A 21,703-nucleotide genomic window follows, 5' to 3' on the forward strand; every position below is an offset into this window, starting at 1 on the left:
AGTACTAGAAAAATGCATAATGAGTTCGTTGCCGTGGGATGGTTGTGTTTTGTCCGGTTATTATTGAAAAATAGATATATCTTTATATTAATATTTTGTGACGGTTGTTTTTTGCAATTATGTTGTTTTTATTGTAACACTATAGCATGATGTGAGACATCTTTTACTGCGTGTAATGACCATCTTATGTGGAAAAAAATGCATTTTAAATTCACATTTTTAAATGACTTATGAAAGGTGTTTTTTAAGGTTACTGTTAGTATCAAAAATTAGTGAATGAAATTAAGGTTTGAATATGAGTAATGAAACAGTTGAGATTTTGCGACAAGAGCGCGATCTTCTGAAACAAGAATTAGAAAGGATTAATTGTGAATTTGAGCAGACAACACATGAAAAAAATTTGTCTGCTCAGTACGGACTTGTGTTGCTAGATGAGAAACGAGCTCTACAACAACGTTGTGAAGATTTGGAAGCTTGCTATGATAGCGTGAAAGCGGAATTAGATTTGTTGCGTGAAGTAAAGTTTTTATGAAATAATTCTATTTGATCTTTTTAATTTTCATAAGTGATTGTGTATATATATTTATTTTTTAATCATTCTCCGTGGTGAAATCTTTCATTGTATGGTTTTGAAATAGTTACTAATTTGATAAAGAAAACTTAATGTTCGTAAAAGTCTAAATCATTGAAAAAATTTCAGGCCTTGGCAAAGTATCAAACAAGTCAAAAGGAAACTGCAACTAGTGGTATTGAACAAGAGGAAAGCTTACTTCTGGAGACAGCTAGTAAGGAGGCATCGTTTACTTCTGCTGTGCAAGAATTAGAAAAAGAACTAAAGCAGGTGAGGTTATTTGTCTTTGATCATATCTTATTGATTTATTTTCACTAAATTTATATGCAGCAATGTATAGGGGGTAAGGTTTGGTTTTTGACATGACATATCAAAAACTAGTTGAACATTCTTAAGCCTGTTGAAAGCTGACATTATTGTCAAATACAGTGATTGTTGATAATTTTTACTAACACATAAGGTTTCCTGATTCAGCTATAATGTACTCATTAGGGCTGGGTGATATCAGAATTTTAAATACTGAGATATATCTCTCCAAATGCCGATATATATATATATATATATATATATGGGTCGTTAAATTCAACATTTTACGGCGGGGGAGGGGGCTGCAAAGCATATAAAAAATGCAATGCCTATTACATAAATTAGTATCTGCAGCCAGGGCTGCGCCATCCCTATGTGCTGCGGCGCATGACGGCGCCAGAATCTAAAAGGCGCCGAGATCCACCTTTCAAAAATGCTCCAAATGGGGGAAATATCTCAAACCAAAGAAATAAAACCGAACTTTTCATTTTATCTAATGGTGAAACTATACTTCTCATTAAAACTAACAATCCATCTCGCTGCCATTCTAAAAAGAAAAATTATTGCCTTGTTGTGTCTAAACAGGCTATTCAAAGGCGCTAAATCTTTTGGCTTGAAAATACGTGATAGTAATTAATGCATACATCAGCATTTTTCTTCCTAATGTGGAGCCATGATACTATTTCATTATGTCATAGCACACAAGGTTGAGCATATGAGGCTCAAAAAAATAGTATTTCTCCATTTTGGTTCTCGTGGTGAATATGTTGTATTATAATTTGTGCAATATGTCTTTTAGTGATTTTTAACTATTGTTACCGATTATTTGACTGCTTCATGTTATCATGCATGAAAAAAATACGGTAAGCCATACGGTATTGTTGACAACAATTTAGGTAAACTTTTTAGTTTCAAAAGTAACGACTTGACCATAATTACTCGATCTCCTCTGCCCTTTCTAAAAGAGCTTTGGACAATGTATTTGTTTCAGATACTAAATACATTGCATTTTAAACGATTCCGTACGTTTCTATTTTAATAATTTTACTGAAAGGATTTCAGTTTCAGATTTTAAGATGGAAAATCCTCTATATTTCAATTTAAGTACATTAGGGGGCTCCGCCACCTGCTGGCTGTCGCTCGCCAACCCTCGAAGATTGTTTCGCAATCTTATTTGATTCACGAACATTTAAAGTGCCTGTTAAGAAGAATCAGTTGCAATACGCATTACAATAAGAACAAAATAGTAATCACTCTCCCCCTTCCCATAGAAAATATAGTTGTAGTAAAATTTTCATTAAACATAGAAAAATATTAAAATCCTAGTCCAACCCGAAGACAAAAAGAACTTAATAAAAATACATATAACAAAATTGTTTTTAAAGAAATGCTTCAAAGAGCACTCCTCTCCGGGGTCAAAACTAGTACTAAATTTCTGAAAATAGTAAAACGGCCATTTTGTATGTTTGAAAAGTAGCTTTCAAATTCGTGATCTCCAGTAATATACAGTGAATTCGCGATAACTCGAATCTAAAGGGGCTAACGAAAAACTTCGACTTATCGGCTGTTTCACGTACCGTTAGTTTCGGTTTTTGACATTTTATTATTAATAACCATCGAATATTTTAATTAATATGCATATGTAACAGACAAAATTACAGAACTTAAAAGTTTTTAAGCAAAATATGCACAGTTTCTCTGTGAAGAGTTTTGAAGACAAAGTTATGTCTGGTCTTGAACTTCTCTAGCCATCCAGCACAGGTGTGGAAATTTTCTATTTTGAGTAATATAGCGAAAATCGTTGCTTTATTATGCAGCAAAGACCCACCGATAAGAATGGCATTGTCTTAATTTTTATACAGCTGGAACCACTTGAATAGAGCTGATTCTATTTCAGGAAAGGTGCACATTTTCATTCGTTTCAAATTCGGATTCATGGATTTGTACTGAGTATTTGGAGACATTCCATATTTCAATGCAATATCTTTCTTTTTGATTGTTGGATTCCTTTCAATGTCATAAATAAAATTTACTTTACTTTCTAAATCCAAGGCTTTTCGCTTTCGCTTAGACATCTTTAATAGTAAAGAAAACTCCCTCTCTCGGGAACTTATCAATAAATGATAGAACTGAAGAATGAAGGGGAATGCATTTTAATTTAGGCCAGCATTTGAATAAAGGTACAATCAGTTGACTTGATAACTTAACAGCTCAAAAGCAAATTCGTAGTCCAGCAACATGTCAAAGTGTAAGCAGTACAGTACACAACAAAAGAAAACAAGCTATACTCATTTCCGCACATGGAACTCCTTTATCGCACATTGGCTCAACAGATGTTCTCCTTGCTGTAGAGGTCTATTGTGCAGGAATTGCAAGTGAAGGTGAATGTATTTTTTTCCCATAGTCACTTGAATTGTATATTTTTTTCTTTCCTTTTTTTTTCGTTCTTTCAAAATAAATTTCAAGTCATCTTTGCAGGGGTAGAAGTAGTCCTATATATCCTATATTTCCTATATTTTCAAAAAAGGCATCAAAAGTGTCCTATATTTCCTATATTTTTGAAATTGTCCTATATTTCTTATATTCTTATAGTTTATTATAAAAAATTGTAGAAAATTACCATTTCGCACTTTCTTTCACGACTTGGCAATTCAAGACTGCTTAAAAACAAGATGCTTGTTTATATTTTTTTTTTGGGGGGGGGGGGGGAATTTCTGCAAGCACCTGTCTCTAAATTTTGTAGAGTATTTTTTGACAAAATTTTCAATTTGTTTTAAGAGAAAGCTTCAATGATCTATATTTTATGACACGCTCTCCAAACTATTGACAAAGCACTTTGCCAATGAATTTTCACTAACAACAAAATGTGGGAAGATTCAGCCGCTATTAATGTTAAAAAAAAAGTTCTATTTGAAATATTTAAATGGAGGTAATTATGCAAAAAAATAAATAAATAAATAAGATAAATTATCCCTGCCTGGATTCAAAAATTGAACTTCTTACTAAAATCAGAATTTTGCATTATTTGAACACCTCAGAAATATGGATAGATCTTTTAAATTGTTTATCTTGTTTGGTGGGAAGCTTTTCAAAGTGAAGTGGTTGCTTGGTGAGCAAAAAGCTTCCCGCCAAACACGATAAACAATTTAAAAGATCTATCCATATTTCTGAGGAGTTGAAGGTGGGAGGAGGTTCTAATTAGGGCTCGACCGATGGCATTTTTTGGCCGATGCCGATTGTTCAAAGATGGCCGATTGCCGATTGTTTTCCTCCAAATGGCCGATGCCATAGGCCGATGGCAAACAAAAAAAAAGAAAAAAGGAAAATCTAACAGAAATAAATTGATAAGATTGTCAGGGATTTAAAGGATCATTAATTCTTTTCACTTTGCTTCCTTGCTCCGAATAAGGAATTGTAATCACAAAAAAACAAAAAAAAAATCAGATTTCGACCTAAATTTCTATTTTACGATTACCCAATTCAAACTTCACAAGTTTTTTCGGCACATGTGTAAATGCATATGTACCTAAGAACATATAAATGACCAAAATATCCATTTTGAACACCTCCTTAGTTAATTATCGCAAATTCTTTTGTGATGTCTTAATGCATGAAAACTTGTGTCACTCAAAAACGTTATGAAATAGTAAGTTGAAAACTCATACGCACGTAGTGTGATCTAAGAGTTCGAGGACAAGTTGTATAAAACCTTACCCTGAATAGTTCACATTACCGAAGTACATATATCTACAAAATTGTCACCTTGAACGACCATGCACTTATGCCAACGTTCGTATAGCTTTTAGAAGGACTCCTGGAACACATTTGTCGCAACCTTCTGTAAGGCCTCTTGCGCTGCTGCTTTAACTTCATCGTGGGGAAGAAGTCGACTTTCATGTTGAGGATGAACGGTTCGATTGGTCAATACTCTGATATGACAAACAAATAACATAACGTTTCGTTGGACTTTGCTCTGTGTGACTTTTACCTGTTCCCAGCAAAAAAACATTTGCATGGACGCAGCTTTCTTCCGTCAGGAGAAGATAAAACTGCATCACAGAAGGTAGCGAAAAAGTGGCTTCCAGGAGTGTTTCTAAAAGTTATATGAACGCTGACAGAAATACATAGTCCCTCAAGGTGACCTTTTGAAGGTGGATGTGCTTCGGTAATGTGAACTATTCTGGGTAAGGTTTGATAGTACAGCTTGTCCCTCGAACTTTTGAATCGTACTACGTACAATCTGTACAGGGTGTAGTTATACTTCTCCTTTTCAGAACTGCTGTATGATGGAAGACAAAAAACAACAGTCAAAAAAAAAAAGAAAGAAAGAAAAAAAAAAGAAAAACAACGAGACTGTTTGATAACCAATTGATTTGTTTTCTTTTTTAATTGAACATATAACTAAGATTTAAGTATTATTTTAATAATGTATGGATTTAGGTGCACTAAACATAGTTAAAAAACATTAAATTATGTTGTTTAATTATTCAAAAAAAATTAAGAATAAAACTATGAAACCGTCAACAAATTACGCAATTAAAGTGGAAAGAGTGCACGTAGACATTTTTTAGTCATCAAATTAAACAAAAAAGGTAACAGATAAATTACAATATTGAATCCTAACAGGAATGTTTTTATACTTATTTAAAGTTTATGAACAGAAAAGTTTGCATTTTTCATAAAACCTATAACAGTGACACAAATTTTACGGAAAAAAGAAATAACCACGAAAAGAGCGAGGTTCTTAAAATGCAACCAGAATAAATCAACTCAATATTTACACCAAATTAATCACTGAATACATATACTACTTGATCTGATGTTTGCACACGTAATATTGAACAATTTGATTGTTTAATCTTTTTTGAAGCACTAGAAACAAGTTCAAATTAAATTTTTCAATTTAACAATAATTTTCTGAAATTAAAAAAAAAATGCATAATAGAAAATCCTTGAAACTTTTCTACAACATATTATTAAAAATATGATGAAAACAAAAATAACTTATTCATTGATTTTACATAAATACATAAAAATAGTTACTTACAACAGAAAAAAATCGATCGCTATTAATGATGCAAAAAAGATGGCTCATTACGAAATATAGGTGAAACAAGTATAAGAAATATGCAAAATGACATTTCCTGATCAAAATAAATTATCGTTAAATATTTAAGAAATGCTTGAAACGACGAGGATGGGTTAGGGGGGTCAACCTCTGATTTTGGAGTAATTCACAACATTAAACTTTGGCCCCAACTTCGGCCCCCTTTTTATAGTACAGAACCGCTACCATCAACGCCTCGGAAGAGTTTCTGAACCTACTTCAGCACTTCCGAAGAAAAAATTCAAAAGTCCCTTTGATTTCCGAATTATGTCACCATTCAAAACGTCTTTAATCAATTTCTTACATTAATGCTCGAAATTCTTCCAAAACAATAGATAAAGCTTGAAAAAAAAAATCTCTAATTTTATGAATGGTGTTAGTTTTAAACAACTCCGAAGTACAACTAGAGTTTATTTTCAGAAATTGAGGGAGTGGGAGGAGGAGCACATAAGTGTTCTCGAAAATACAAAAAATAGTCGTAAAAAATAGAGTTCAAAATAATCATAAACATTGAGCAGAAAAACCCTTTTAATACTTGCACCCGAGTTTGTTTTGATGTGCAGTGGCGGATTTAAAATATAGCAAATGTTTCAATTGCGCGAGAGGCCCCATAACCATAGGGGAACCGTAGGATTTACAAAAATGCCTATGATAAATATTTTACAACTTCTGTGATAGAAAAATAGGGCCCGAAAATGTATTTCGACGGGCCTCAAACTTGTATCTCCGCCGAAGCGATACAGAAAAAACTGCAACACTGTGATTCATATTACAAATATCGAAAAATTAAAAATTACCGTCGGTTCAACGGGAATCTAACAAAATGAAACAAAACCGGTTTCGCCATCTCATATTTGTTTCCATGGTCTCCAATGCGGCAAAATATCACCAAATGATCGTCAGTCTGAGACGCTAAATTAGTTTTGCATTGAAATAAGTAATTAATAGCCACAAAAAATAAGTAAATAGGCTTTTTAGAACACCCGATCGAAAACAAAAAGGGAAGTGCACAACTGGAACGCACGCACACCACACATGTGAAAATTTAGCATTCTACAGCTTACCATTTTTGAGTTATGACTTGTGAGAGGTACATACGTACATCCAGCTGCAAGAAACAACGCAACAATTAACTTGTTCGGTACTTGAATGCAGTATTAAAAAAACTTTCAGGGGTGACTAAAATAGAAATTCATACTGAAATTTAAGTAAACGATTTTATATGAAAACGGTAACTCAATTTACTTTGTATTGCAAAATAAAACAACAAAGGTCCTTTTTTTTCAAAAACATCGGCCAATTCCATCGGCTTTTCGATGTTTTTTAAGGCCGATGGGCCGATGTTTCCTGCAAGTTAGCATCGGCCGCCGATGCTGATGCCGATGGCTAAATTGTTGAACCATCGGCGCCGATGCATCGGTCGAGTCCTAGTTCTAATGGAAGTAGCTGTGATGAAAAAGGAAAAGAGGGAGGATGATAGTTTGGCAGATACTTGGCGGGCAAACTAGGTATCATAACTTTTTATGGCTGAGGGTTTTTAGGTTTAGGATGCAGTTTTTTTTTTGTTTTGTGCGGAAAAGTTAAAGGTTTTCTTGGCGGGGAAATTTTTACAACAATGTAGTTTTTGATGAGATAAAATTTTTACAGGATCCTTCCATTGATACGTCACCATCTTGTTAAAAATTTTGAGGAATGGGGATTGGATGTTACTTGGATGTAAATTAATTCCTTTTGGAAAAATACTTCGTAATAACAAAAATTGATCAGCTTTTTAGATGCAAATACTTAGGTTTTTTTAGTAGTGAAAGTCTTCAGCACCTTTCATAAGATAAAGCATCAGTTGAAAGAGGTTTTTCTCACAAACAAAAAGATAATGACATAAGAAAGATCATCTTAAAACATTGACTCTATAATAAGAGTTTTAAGGTTAATTAAGGTACTGCAATTGGGAAAGCAATAAATTATGCATGCATTACCAAGGAAAGAGTTCAGTTTTATCATAATTTATCATAGTACTAAATACAAAATTCATAAAGATGTGGGAAATTCTTGTAGAGATGCATAACAGTCAGAGACAAAAAAAAAAAATAGTGAAACTTAGAGAAAAAATTGATTTTGCACAGTCTGATTAATGTAGGCAGTCAAGGCATAGAAAATAGCCTTAAACGTAAACACATATATATATATGTATAAAAAAAATTTCCTGAAGCTATTCATTTAAGAACTCTCATTCTAAGTAAAAGTTATAACTTTTATTTCGGTTTTTTATCTGTATGCAGTATGATTAATTGAAATCATTTATAAAAATTTATGCAAGAATATCTAGATTATATATATATACTATGTATTGTTTATTTTTTCATATCAGTATCAGGGGTCTGGCCAGAGGATATTTGGGTCCGTTAACGGACCCTTCACAAAAATCCGATCAACCAAAACGGACCTTTCACAAAATCCCGATCAAACAAAAGACCTTTCACAAAATCCCGATCAAACAAAACGGACTCTTCACAAAATTCTGATAAACAAGATCGGATCTGTCACAAATTGTTTATTGAAAGAGCAAATCTGAAAGCAAAATAACGCATATTTCTGTGTATAAACCGATAATTTTTGGAACCTTTTTTTAAGTCAAATTAGAGGAATCAGCTTATACAAAATCGGCTAATTTTGAAAAAAAAAAATCGGCACTCTTGCTATGCTTCTGCAAGCGATAAATAATTGCTACTGCCAAATAAATATAATGGTTGTTTGTTTTATCACAGCTAATTAGCGGGCGGTGTTGTAAACTTTTCTGAAAAGGCATTGGTAAGCACTTTTCTCCACTCATGATTTAATAAACAATAATAATATATATCTGCGAAATGAACTTAGAACTGCAAAAGAATAGTAAGGATGAGGAAGAAATATGATCGCTTCAGATAGGGTTACCAACTTCAAAATTATCACTACTTAGTGTCTGGCGTTGAACCTTTATAATGACTTGGATAGAAAATATTCTCATCATTTTGCCAGCTTGTCAATATTTGCGTTTTTACGGTGGGTGCGGTGCGATGTTTAATTGTTATTTTGGGAGAAAATTATATGGGTTTTGATTTTTCAATGCTAACAAGGATGATTAACTTTAAATAAACTCTTTTAATTACCGTTTTTTTTCTTCTTTAGATGTCTACATTTTGAAAAATGCAATCTTTTAACATCCGATATGAGAATCATATTTTGTTCTTTTTTCAAGCAAACTTCGCTTTATTAGGATTCAAATAAATGAAAAGTCTCTTTATTTCTGTTACAACTCTCATTTCAAGTTTTTAAAGCAAAATTCCATTTTCTGTTATGAGTCAAAAATTAAAATGCTGAATAGATGGTTTATTTTATTTTATTTTTCGGGTCAACTGTGTCCACAGATATTAATGATATATTTATCATAGGACTCTAAAATGCTATTTTAAAATAATTTTATGAAAAACATTTCTTTTACAAGACGTTTTTATACTTTTGATGCCTTCACTTTGAGAATTGCGATCTCTTTGCATCCGCTATGGGAATCCGATTTTACGAAATTTTGATGATTATTACGCTTTGTTAAGAGGTAAACAATTGAAATATCTTTTTATTTTTGTTAAAATCACGGAATTTATAAGTTTTAAACGAAATTCTGTGCTTATTAAGAGTGTCTTGGGTCAAAAAGTTGAATGCTGAACCCTATTCTGAATTTTATTTTATTTATTCATATTTTTGTTACAATTATTTTAAGTACTGTACAGAAATATATCTAGTATAATTTAACATAATGTAGAATGGTAGATAAATATTGATACTTGAAACAGCGATGCCCCCCCCCCCCTCCCCCCACCAAATATCAGAAAAAAAAATCCAGAATGATTTTCTCGACGTAGACGAGGAAAACACTCAACTTTTAAGTTTAATTGATGCCGTTTGTGCCATCTCTAAATTCTAAAATTTTGTTTTGACTTTTTTTTTTTTTTTTTTTGCGAAATTTTTTGATTTTTTACAAAATTAATTCATTTTTCACGAAATTATTTGATTTTTCACAAAAAACGGACAATGTGAAAAATCCTGGACAGACCCCTGAGTATTACTCATAAAACGTGTCCTATATTTGTCCTATATTTTTCGTGGAAAATGTCCTATGTATTAAAAGTTGACCACTTCTACCCGTGTCTTTGAAAAAACTTCGAGTTAAAGGAACATAACTTCGAGATATTGAGAATAATTAGCATAGAATTAAAGACAAAGGGATCAGGACTTAATAAAAACTTTGATCTGTAGTAATATTTGAGTTATCGGACTTCGAGTTATAGGGAATTGACTGTATATTGCTCTTTATTTTCGCACTTGAATTGAGTTTAGCCTAGGACTTTTCGTTAAAATAAAGACCCTTATATTCTGTTGTTCTAATTAATTGAGAAAATAGGAACAAGCTTTATTCAATACAGAAACAGAACCTCTTTTGAACAAAAAAGAATAATAAGGGGCGTGGGAAACCTTGCAGCTCTTTAATAGACAATTCACTCAAAATTTGAGCTAAAAAAATTATTTACAAAAAAAAACTGACTCGAAATTTAAAAAACAAAACCCCAGGTGCAAACCACCAGGCTGAAAGTAATTTTGTACAAAACTTCAAGGCTGTAGGTGTTATGGAGTCTCCTGGACGCAGACCCCCCGCCACAGACTTCCCTTCACAATTTCTTTGGCCTTACTTTTTTTTTAATGTATGGAGATAATCATAATCTCCTTGTCATTTATTGACAGGCATAAAAGTTTGATTAATATTAGAGATTAGAGAGATGTTTAGAGCTTTGATATTTAAAATATTTTTCTTTTGAAAACGTATTAGCATATCAGAGGAGCTACTGAACTTAAATAACTTTGAGATATGAAGTAAAAATGTATACAATAGTTCAAATTTAAATATTTGCTCATTGCTTTTTAAATATATTAAATTCCAAACATATTTTTTCCCACATCATATTTGTCTACAAAACTTCACTCCAGGTGTTAACTACACTCTCCTCGGACGCGACTGCATAAAGGCGCTCAAAAGACATTTGCACGACGACACCGATCAGGCTTGGCGCGGGCCTGTCTGCAACAGACAAAAGCCTTAGGCCATCTTGGTGAATAAATATTTCAGCAATTTATTCTTATAATAATAAATACACCATGGATGCTCATGTAAAGTGCGAGGGGGGGGGGGTTGAATCATGAGGCAGATTATGCAGCAGAAACTTTTGGGGTAATTCCATTGTGACAGGTGTGACATTCAGACACTATTTTTACTGTTTAAACCAACATTTTGAGCACTAAATCAGTTACCAAATACTTACAAAGTATTTTAATCATGTTTAACTATGCATTTGCTTGAATAATTGAGTTGAAGCAAAACTGTAGGACTTAATCAATTTTTTTAAAGAAATTTTTGAAATCTTGTGACGGGTGTGACGTTTACGAGATATGAGTTTTCACCTGCACACATGTTTCTAGAAATTCCTGTGAATATTTTAATGTTTTATGATGATAGCATTTTTTTTTCCTGTCAAACGTCATTCAAATGAAACTTAATACATGATATTTATGGTAAATTAATTTTTTTTTACTATACAAGAATTTTTTTTGTGTTGTGACAGGTGAAACAAAAGTTGTGACGGGTGTGACACTGTGTAAATCCCCTATTTGCACAGCAATGGATGATCAATTTCTAAAAGGATATTGATCAGAACAGATGACTAGCATGACAATAGCAAGGGCGTCCATATAGGGGGCCAAGGGGGGGGGGCTTGAGCTCCCCCCTTGAAAACAACTTCCTTGCTTTTAGTACTTTTTTCTTTGCAAAAATGTAAAAATATTTGTTCTCAAGTCATTAATGAATAAGTTATTAAAAATGTCAAATTTTAACAACTTTAAACTGTCCTGAAATCTGCTTCCATTCGGAAAATATCCTGCTAAACCATGGCTAAAATATCTTAGCCCTTCCCCCCTTACAATTTTGCATATGGGTGCCCATGGACAATAGTGAATATAAATTACATTTCATAAGAAAAAAAGCTAGTACTGTTTGTGTACATTTAGTTTGGCAGGTCTTCAATGGCCGCTAACAAAATTAGGTCAAGTGTGGCTTTTTTGGTAAGAACAAACTTTTTTTTTTAAGTATCACCTTTTACGGGGAAAAAATCAACAGGGTCATCCATTAGCTTGCATATCTTTACTTATTTCTTCTTAATAAGTTAATATGTAAAACAGTAACATAATACTAATAATGTAATGCTTTGTACTACATTGTCTTTGGTGGTTAGTGAAAAGAAAAATAAAAGCTACATGAGGTGTTAATATAATCTGACTGGAAGTAAGATATAGCATTTGTGTGAATTGCAGTGATAGCTATATTTTACAATGTAAACTTTGCAGTCTGTTCAGCTTGAACATTATCCGAGCTGTTTCCCCAAAAGTTGTCACTTCTCTGAACTTTATTTCTTCATTAATTCTAACTTGCAGATGAGATTCACTCAGACAGTGTTTGCTTCAATATACGAATCAATACTTGTCATCTTCACTGCGCAATTAAATAAATGAAAAGCAGTTTGATTTGATTTAGCTCAATTTGACATTGTTGACTGCATTTAGCCCCCCACAAATATGACTACTGCCGCGTTCTATGCAAAAAGGAAAAGAAAATCTAATCTCATGTCAGTTGAAAATCGCCTGTCCCGGAAAAGCATTAGTTTGATTGTTATACACCATTTTTGATAGAGCTCTACAGCAATCAAAACATTTTTTTTTTTTTACTTTTCATGGTTAAGACAATTCCTTTATTCCTTTTTCAGATCAGGTGTGCTAGTATTTTATACTGTCTCAAGGAGCATATTTGTTGTGATGCAGTAACTTACTTCCATAAGGGAGCAAATTTTTTTTATCTTTTAACCATGCACAACTTGTAAATGTGATAATTGGTTAATGAGACTTTATATTGCATCCTGAGAACCTGTGCCGTAATTTTGGGCTAAGTTTACTTGTTGTATAATTCCAATGTCTTCGATATTACTTTTTATCTCATGAAAAAAATTTTACTGAGGCATTTTCAAAAAACAGAGTAGTCATAAAAATGTGCAACTGATTATTTACTTCCTTTAAAATATTTGAAGAATTAAATAAAAGTAACTCACTCAATAAGGAAAAAATTATTGAAATACAACCTAATTCAAATCTGTCACGTTATAAGATTTTCAGATTTTTAAAAAAAAATCTACAGTGCAAATTTGTTAAGAAAAAGATTGGTTTAATTTTCTATTTCATTTAGAAAGTTTTTAAAAGCTATTTCAAATGCTGTCACACTTGTCCCGATGATTTTGTCAAACCCGTCACACCAAATTTTCCCAGAGAATTAATATTTGATCAAATTTAAACATTGTACTCCTATTCAAGCCAGCAAACATTAGGACTTTGGAAAGTTTCATGTTTTCCCATGGATGAATGCATTTGCTATGGTAACTTAAGCATCTTTTTTTTTTGGGTGTGATAGCGAGATCTTATAACTTTATTTAAACTAAAAATCCTGTTAAATATTTTGTTATGAAAAATTAAGTGTTCCAAAGGATAGACAAATGTCCCAAATAGTAATATATATGCACACATAAAAAATTCTCCTGCTTTAAATAGTAATCCTGGGCGAAAGAAAATACTATGTTTTCCTAAATACAAGTTTGTTATATTACGTTAACTTGAGGCTCAAAAAAATAATGAAAAGGTTACTTTTATGAAAATTTTCTTTATACTTTCATAAACCTCATGTTATAAGCTTTAATTTGATGTATTACTTGTAGCTATAAAACAATTTTTAAATTTCAACCCTCATGTCCACTTTTTCGAGGAATTGCCCCTTGGAGAAATTATTTTAGAAGAATTTAAGTCTTTTAATTAGTGAGGTGCCATTGCAGTTGGAGGGGGGAATGAGCACCCCCTAAGTACATCATCTGTACATTAAGATCTTTAGCTGAGAAACGCCATAGGACATCTTAATAAGTAAATATTCCATCGATTTGTTTGAATAATAATAGCTAAAGCAGGAGTGCCTATTGGGGGGGGGGGGGTCTTGATCCTGAGTATACCATTGAAATTATCAGAGAAGTTATTTGAAAGGAGTTTAGTCTCTTCAATAGACGGTGGCATTTTGGAGGGAAGCGCAATAAATTTGAGGGAGATCATCCTTTGTTCCAAGGCCAGGAGGTTTGAATGCCGCTGTTCACATTAGGCAGTGAGGAGCAAAGGGATGTAAGTGGCAAAATTAAAAAATTTGGAGATAACCGGTACACATGGTAGGGTAACCCCTTCTCTGTCTTGGAGCAAGAGATAGTATTAGTAACCCTTTGGTAGGTGCTGCTATACAGCATGATTTAGAAAAAAAAATCAATGAAAGCCTACCTAGGATGTTATCTTTAAAGTTGTTTTACTCAAAACTTGAAAATGTCCGCTTACATCCTTTTGCTTCTCACTGCCTCACATGTCTCTTTGCATTCAAGCATGGTTACATGAGCTTGATGATGAAGTAGCACATCCGATGTGTGTGGTGCCGCAGTCTGAGCATCATTTTTTGTAGAGTTTTTACAGAACAATGTCTGTACACGGTTTCCTCCTCCACGCACACTATCCAAACCTGAGATGACCCTACAAGGAATGAGGGTGAATTGTAATGAACTTTCATAGTATGTATTCGTGAATGTATTCAAGACCTTTAAGTGTCGTCTTGTGTCAAATGCAAGCTGTCACTCAGGCAAAAGGTGGCATATGCCTTTGTAATGAAAGCTTTTTTTTTATAGATGTATTCCTATTATTTTGTCCCATACCTGTATTGCACACTGATTTTATTTAAACAACCGCTAATTATTAGTTTGCACTTTTTCCTAGTACTTCTTTTGAACTCAAGCCACTTTATTTAATGCAAAACAGTCCATGCCTAGATAGATTATCTTATTTAGCTGAATCTGTTGACATTAATAATGCGATTTTTAATGTGTTGTGTGTATCACTTAGTATTTTCTTAACAACCTTTTAATGACTTGCTGATATTCTACATTTTAAAAAAGTTTTTTTCATTAACTTAGGCTCGTCTTGAAGTGTCCCGTGTAGGAGTTGAAAAGGAAAGGATCTTGCAAGAGAATATTGACCTTGCTAAGAATTGTGATGTAAGTGAATGGGAAAAAAGGAATTACAAAGCTGAACTCAAAGATCTAAAACTAAGAGAGGCTCGTCTCTTGAGTGATAACAATGAGCTTGAAGAAGAAAATATATCCCTGCAGAAACAAATTTCGTCACTCCGATCATCTCAGGTAAAATTTTGAATTCATTAAAACGTTTTTAGTGTTTGATTTCTGCTCCACTTTTGTAAAATATGCAAATGTCTTATTTATAAGGTTCAAATGTTTAATAAACACAAACTAATAAAAATGATTATCTAGAGTTAGCAGACACTAAAACTAGTGAAAAAGAAATTTAAAGTAAGTGTTGATAATTATAATTAAGTTTTTATATTCTTAAATGGCCTTACCCTTTGCCTGAGATTTCCTTGTTGGTGCAATCTTCTGGCAGGAAATATTCTCAAAAAGTTTTTAGACACTAAGCACAAAAAAAGGTGCATAAACCTTTGTGTTGGTTTTTGAAAGGAGATCCTTTTTGAATATTTTATTTCTTTTCTAACATTTTATAATCAAAGTACAATCAAGACAGGAAGTTTGCTTTGAAAAATTTTGTTAAATCATTTTGTCCATATTTCTTTGAAAAGTGAATAAAAATGCTCATTTTTATCAAACACAAACTAAATGAGTTTTATTCTTAACAAAAATTAATATTTTCAACACTTTAATCAATACAAATATAGGCACACTTGCCAAGACTAGCTAGGGAGGAGTTTCAAATGACTCACCCCCTCCATCTTTTCTGAAACTTTAGTGTCATACCGTATTGTCAATCCTAGTATGTTAATATTTGTATATATATATATATAAAAATTAAGCAAACAGAATTACAAATATTAAACAAATTATAAATAACAAATGATGATAAAAAGGAAAAATGCAAACAGCTATTAAGTAGGAATAGATAAAGAGTGAATCCAGAGCACTCTTTACTCCATTCACTCTTTATCTATTCCTACTTAATAGCTGTTTGCATTTTTCCTTTTTATCATCATTTGTTATTTATAATTTGTTTAATATTTGTAATTCTGTTTGCTTAATTTTATATTTACTTGGCTTTTTAGTTTTGCTGCGTTGCGCATCTATGGGCTCTTGGTGTGGTCTTTTCAATATTTTTCACTTTTATTATATATATATATATATATATATATATATATATATATATATATATATATATATATATATATATATATATATATATATATATGTAAAATCTGTTATAATCCCAGGCTGAAATTCAGGCTTATTGTTACTCCCTACCACCAGAAGTTCTAACTATTGATATCTGCATTTTTATTGTATTTTAAATAAAATCTGATGAACTATTTTAAAATTTTGTGATTAAACTGATAGGCTGCTGCATGAATTTTGTCTGTTTATATTAATATCATTTTGCAGTTTTATTCAATTAACTAGTGGACCCGCATGACTTTGCTTGTAGTTGAAAATTAAAAGGTCATTCGGTTCACCTGTATATTTACAAATAATCGATGACGAATTTCTCGCCAATTGGCTATGTTCATTCACTCTCCCATTCCACGTCATGGTAATTTCGTACTTTACTCGTCCATCTTAAGATAATTTTGCTCCGGAAAATGTTCATAAAATTGAAATAGAAAAAGAATAAAATCGATATTCATTTTCGAAAAATCGCTTCGAGGTGCACACCCCCATGCTTCAAATTAACTTTGTGCCAAATTTCATGAAAGGCCAAACGGTTTAAGCACTATGCGCGTCACAGACTTCCTACAGATATCCAGACAGAGAGACTTTCTGCTTTATTGTTAGTAAAGATGGAATTTCATTGTTTTTGAACTCTTGCAGGTGAAAAAGTTTGTTTTAATAGTTTGAAGTCTAAACATGTATATTGCAAAATTTTCCTACATTAATAATCTATTTTTGATTTTTCACCCTATACTAGCATTTACTGTGTTTTTTTTAATCTGTGTGGTGACCGGGTTATGAAAGAATAATCCCAATATATCCCAATGCATGTTGTTAGGGGTGATTGAAATGGAATTAGCTGTAGGGTTAACTATATCTCTTTACTGTGTGAAAGAAACCACTGTTTCGAAGTGTAAAGAAAATATAGCCGGACTGCTTCTACGAAAAAAACAGGAAACCACTAATGAATCCGAGATTTGGTTTACGTATAATGCAAACTCTTGAGGGTTGTTGACATTTTAATGTTTATGAAACTGAACAGAATAAGATGGGCCAGCCGTCTCATGAGAATGGATAGTGATAATTGTTTTGAAAGTTTTCAATGCAGTCCTTTTAAGACAACGATCAAAAGATTGGCCGTAAAAAGGGATGAGATTTATTGTTATTATGATCAAAAACTGGGGGTCCACGAACTACGACCAAGAGGAGAACCGCTTGGTTGAATCTTTTAAAAGAAGGTCAAAGCCCACAATGGACTGTCTAGCCAACTATGATGATTTTTTTTTTTTTTTTTTTTTTGACTTCCATCTTAATTTTAGTTGTACTCATTCATTAGTTATAATCAAAAATATTGTTGGAACTGTTTTCAAACATTTACCTATTATGCATTTGTAAAATAAATCCAAGTAATATAACATTTAAATGTTTTTTATTAATAATAATATTTTCATTAATATTTTTTTGTTATTCAGGTGGAATTTGAAGGAGCGAAACATGAGGTTCGTCGTTTGCAGGAGGAAATTGATAATGCTCAAGGCCAAATCGAAGAACTTACCTCCCTAAAACGCATTACAGAAAAGCAATTAGAAGAAGCTTTAGAAGCCTTACAGTCTGAGAGGGAACAGAAATATGCTCTGAAAAAAGAACTGGATCAGCGTGTCAATTCTGAATCCATTTTTAACATTAACAACTTAGGATTTTCAGGATTTGGACTTGGAAGTAAGAATCTATGTTATGGCAGTGTTGACAGTTGTATAGCACCTTCATCTTTATCCGTGCATGAGAGCATTAACAGTTTAATATTTAGGTGCACAAACTCTGTTTCTATGGAGGATGTGTCTAAAAACCCATGCATGTGTCTAACCACTGTTTTTGAAATGGTTGTAACCTGCATTATTTCTCTTTTCTCACCTTAATTTGATGTTGTTATTGGCGAAGCAGCTTTTTAAATGTTTTTAACAATGCATGATATTTTTTACTCTTTTTTTTTAGATTTGTGTTTGTATATTTTTCCGTTAATTTGCATTTATCATTTCGTTTCATTTTTCTATTTCGTTCAAAAATGGATTTTTTATTGCACTCTCCTTATTATATTACCATTATTTGTGGATTGGATTTTGGAGATAATGACCTACCAAGAAGCAATTAGGGACGAAAGGTTGCAAAAATAAAATATAGTAACATTTGCGCTATAATGAAAAGTTCAAATATCCTTTATTTCTTTTCCTTCATTAAATTTTGAGTGATTTAGAGGTGAAAATTACAAAATGCAGAAGAATATTGCTGCCTAAAACTTCTACTATAACTTATTTTCACAGAAGTTGTCTAATTAAAAGAGAGAAAGTTTTAAATGTAGCGATAACATTTTCTCTGAGCTGTAGACATACCATTCTTATTGTTAGGAAATGTGACATATTTCATCAAGGAACCAAGTTCCGTTTCTTGTGATTAGGCTGTTAAAATGAATTTAATTTTCATAGTGAGAAAATGATGTTTAATTTATGAAAAAGTGATAATAACTCAATAATGGAAAGACTAATTAAGCTAATTTCTTAAGTAGTAGAGTAATAAAACTCTTCTGAAAAAAAAATCTGAAAAAGTTTCAGAAACACTAGTTTAAAATTTACAGCACAAAATTTTCTAAGAAGTTATCTAATTAGAAGAGAGAAAAGTTGACTCTCAAAAGTATCGATTGATAACATTTTCTCCAAGCAGTAGCAATAACATTCTTAATGTTAGAAAATTTTGTGATATATTTCAGTGAAAAAGCAGGTCCCAGTTCTTGAGATTAGGCAGTAAAAATGTTTCATTTTCACAGTGAAAAAATGTTCATAAAAAAAGTGATATTAATGCTTCAATAATGGTAAGACATTTTTTAAACCTAAATTCTAAAATATTAGAGTGATGAAACTCTTCTGAAAATAAATCTGGAAAAGTTTCAGAAACACTAATTCAAAATTTACATCTTACATATAAAAAAAAAATCTAATGTTATTTCTGCATTTAGTTAAAGTATTCAAAAATGATAAAGAAAATCAGTTATGTCTCAAATGTGCTCATGTGTTCTGATAATATGACTGAAATTTTATTCATGCATGCAAGCATTCATTTGCTACTTGTATTGTAAATTGTTAGATTTTTGCATGGAATTTGAGCTTCTTAGTTTTACTAATGCCGTAATAACTTTTTTATTTAGATATATAACGGTATGTAATCCATCTACCAAGCATGTTTGTAGGTGCAAACTGACAAATTTAGAGAACCTGTGACATAAATTTAGCAAATACAAATGCAGTAAACACTGAAAAATCATTGTTTGTCAAAAACTTAGAAGTGTGTAAATTGATACAGTATAATTGAACAGTCAGTAATTTGGAGCAGCAATCAATTCTTGGCTCTGATTCATATTTCTTTGTTGATCTTTATAGTCAATATATCTTTCTATCATTTAACTAACGATAAGAAAACTTTCAATTTATTAGAATCAAATGGGATTTATTAGTTCAGTAGTGCTCAGTAAAAGTAAATTCTTTATCCCAAACAATTCATATTGGATTGCAAAAGAATCTGACAAAATAATAAAAATTAATAATTTAAACTATTTTTATTATGAGTTATTGGAAAAAACAATCATCAATTTTTTAGACATTTCATAAGCTCAAAAAGCTGTTCAGCGGACAACCTACATTTTGAATATAGTTCTGGAAACTATTTTAACCTTCTTTGTATACACAATTTTGTATTGTTCTATTTATATTTTTTTTTAAATGCTATTTCTTTAGTATTATACATTGATATGCATTTAATTAAAGAAAGAATATTTTTACATTTTAAAAATTGTTTTCAATATAAGTGCAATATATTTTCTGTTATAAAAAGTGATACAATCGGACCTCGATTTAACGAAATCATAGGGACCGAAACTTGTATTTGTTAAATCGGGGTTATTGGTAATATTGGGGTGCAAAAAAACTTTCACTTGTCTTATCTTAAAGCCCTAATAAGCAACTGTATAAAAATAGCCATAATTGGAAAGTGTACATTTTTCATTCAGCATTCGGCGACTTATTACACACTAGTTAATTTGAAATTTTAAAAGATTCAGTTATAGGTGTTTGACAATTTCCTTGATAATCCATTCGAAATAGTTCTCTTTCAACTCTATGACGAGAATCCAAAATACTGAGTCATTTGCAGCCTGCTGCATAAGATATGGTTTAATAGTTTCCAGGCCACGTAAAATATTTTAAAAAGTAAGTTTCAATAAGAGTTTCATTAAAACTTAGATTTTGCATCAGAATCGCTATTCAATGGTTGCACCCTCCCCCGTCATTCCAATCCAAATATATTGCCTGAATTGCTGATTCCTAAGAAAGTTTTTTTCTGCTTTGAACAAGATGGATATATCACTTGGAAAACAATCCAGTATTTCCAAACTCAAATTAGCAAAAAAATAAAAATCCATCTGTTAAAATAATTCATTAGTTCGAGGATTCTTATTTGTTAAATAGAGATTTTTGCCTTCATTTTACTCAGGGAAAAAGAAAAATTCGCTGAATCGCAAAATTCGTTAAATAGAGGTTCGTTAAATTGGGTTCCGGCTGTATTTGTTAAATAACTTAAATTTTCAACATTTTAGTTTTCTAACATTGTTAAGTGACATTTTTGTATTGCAGTTTAAAAAATATAATTAAAGTAAATATAAATTTTATACTTTGTGTGTTTTCTTTAATATTTCCTGACAGAATTACTAACACAAAAATTATGCTCCTCACAAAGTAAAAACACAAAATTTGCTGATTCAAAAATTATCTCTTCATAATGATAAGTTTTGAAATAAATATTTTAAGCATCAAAAATGAATGATTAATTTTGTTTCTGCTATAGCACCACAGTGGGGTTTTTTTTTTCAAACTTTTTATACAGTGTGCAAATGCATCTTTGTGCACATGTGTCATGGTGAAGGGGAAGGTTGCAGCTTCAGGAGGTAAATACCTTGAGGCACCTTTAGGTTGAAGTCTGACTTTGCCTCATGCCTGCAGACTTTAGCTGAGCATAATGGAGTGGCCTTCACGCCTTGGGTGACCCTACCAGGAGTATACACTCCCGACGTTGTTCACCCACTCCGCCCAGGGCCTCCCCCTCGTCACGTTGAGACAGCCTGCTAGGACTTGAGTTGTTGTATGTGAAATTTATTCATCATCTAAATATATTTTTCTTCCTCTCCCAACAAAAGTGAAAAATCCTTACTTCTTTGATATGTTTCCAAATTTAGTATCTTCTTCTTGACTTTTTGAATAAGTGACATTTTATTGCGTAATTAGAAGTTTGTGAGAAAATGATACAAAA

General features: G+C 31.9%; 2 protein-coding genes across 2 annotated transcripts in view; both read left to right on the forward strand.

Annotated features, from left to right (window-relative positions):
- The window catches only part of LOC129219038 (protein bicaudal D-like), an 8,049-nt gene extending 7,776 nt beyond the window's left edge, over window positions 1-273 (forward strand). Inside the window, exon 3 of the mRNA XM_054853361.1 lies at window positions 250-273. Within this exon, the coding sequence (XP_054709336.1) occupies window positions 250-273 (24 nt within the window). The remainder of the gene's footprint in view (window positions 1-249) is intronic.
- A 22-nt stretch (window positions 274-295) lies between these two features.
- The window catches only part of LOC129225505 (protein bicaudal D-like), a 43,743-nt gene continuing 22,335 nt past the window's right edge, over window positions 296-21,703 (forward strand). Inside the window, 4 exon segments of the mRNA XM_054859936.1 lie at window positions 296-517; window positions 701-841; window positions 15,101-15,325; window positions 17,827-18,073. Of these exon segments, the coding sequence (XP_054715911.1) occupies window positions 296-517; window positions 701-841; window positions 15,101-15,325; window positions 17,827-18,073 (835 nt within the window).

This window comes from Uloborus diversus, chromosome 1, assembly GCF_026930045.1.
Source record: "Uloborus diversus isolate 005 chromosome 1, Udiv.v.3.1, whole genome shotgun sequence".
Classification (NCBI taxonomy): Eukaryota; Metazoa; Arthropoda; class Arachnida; order Araneae; family Uloboridae; genus Uloborus; species Uloborus diversus.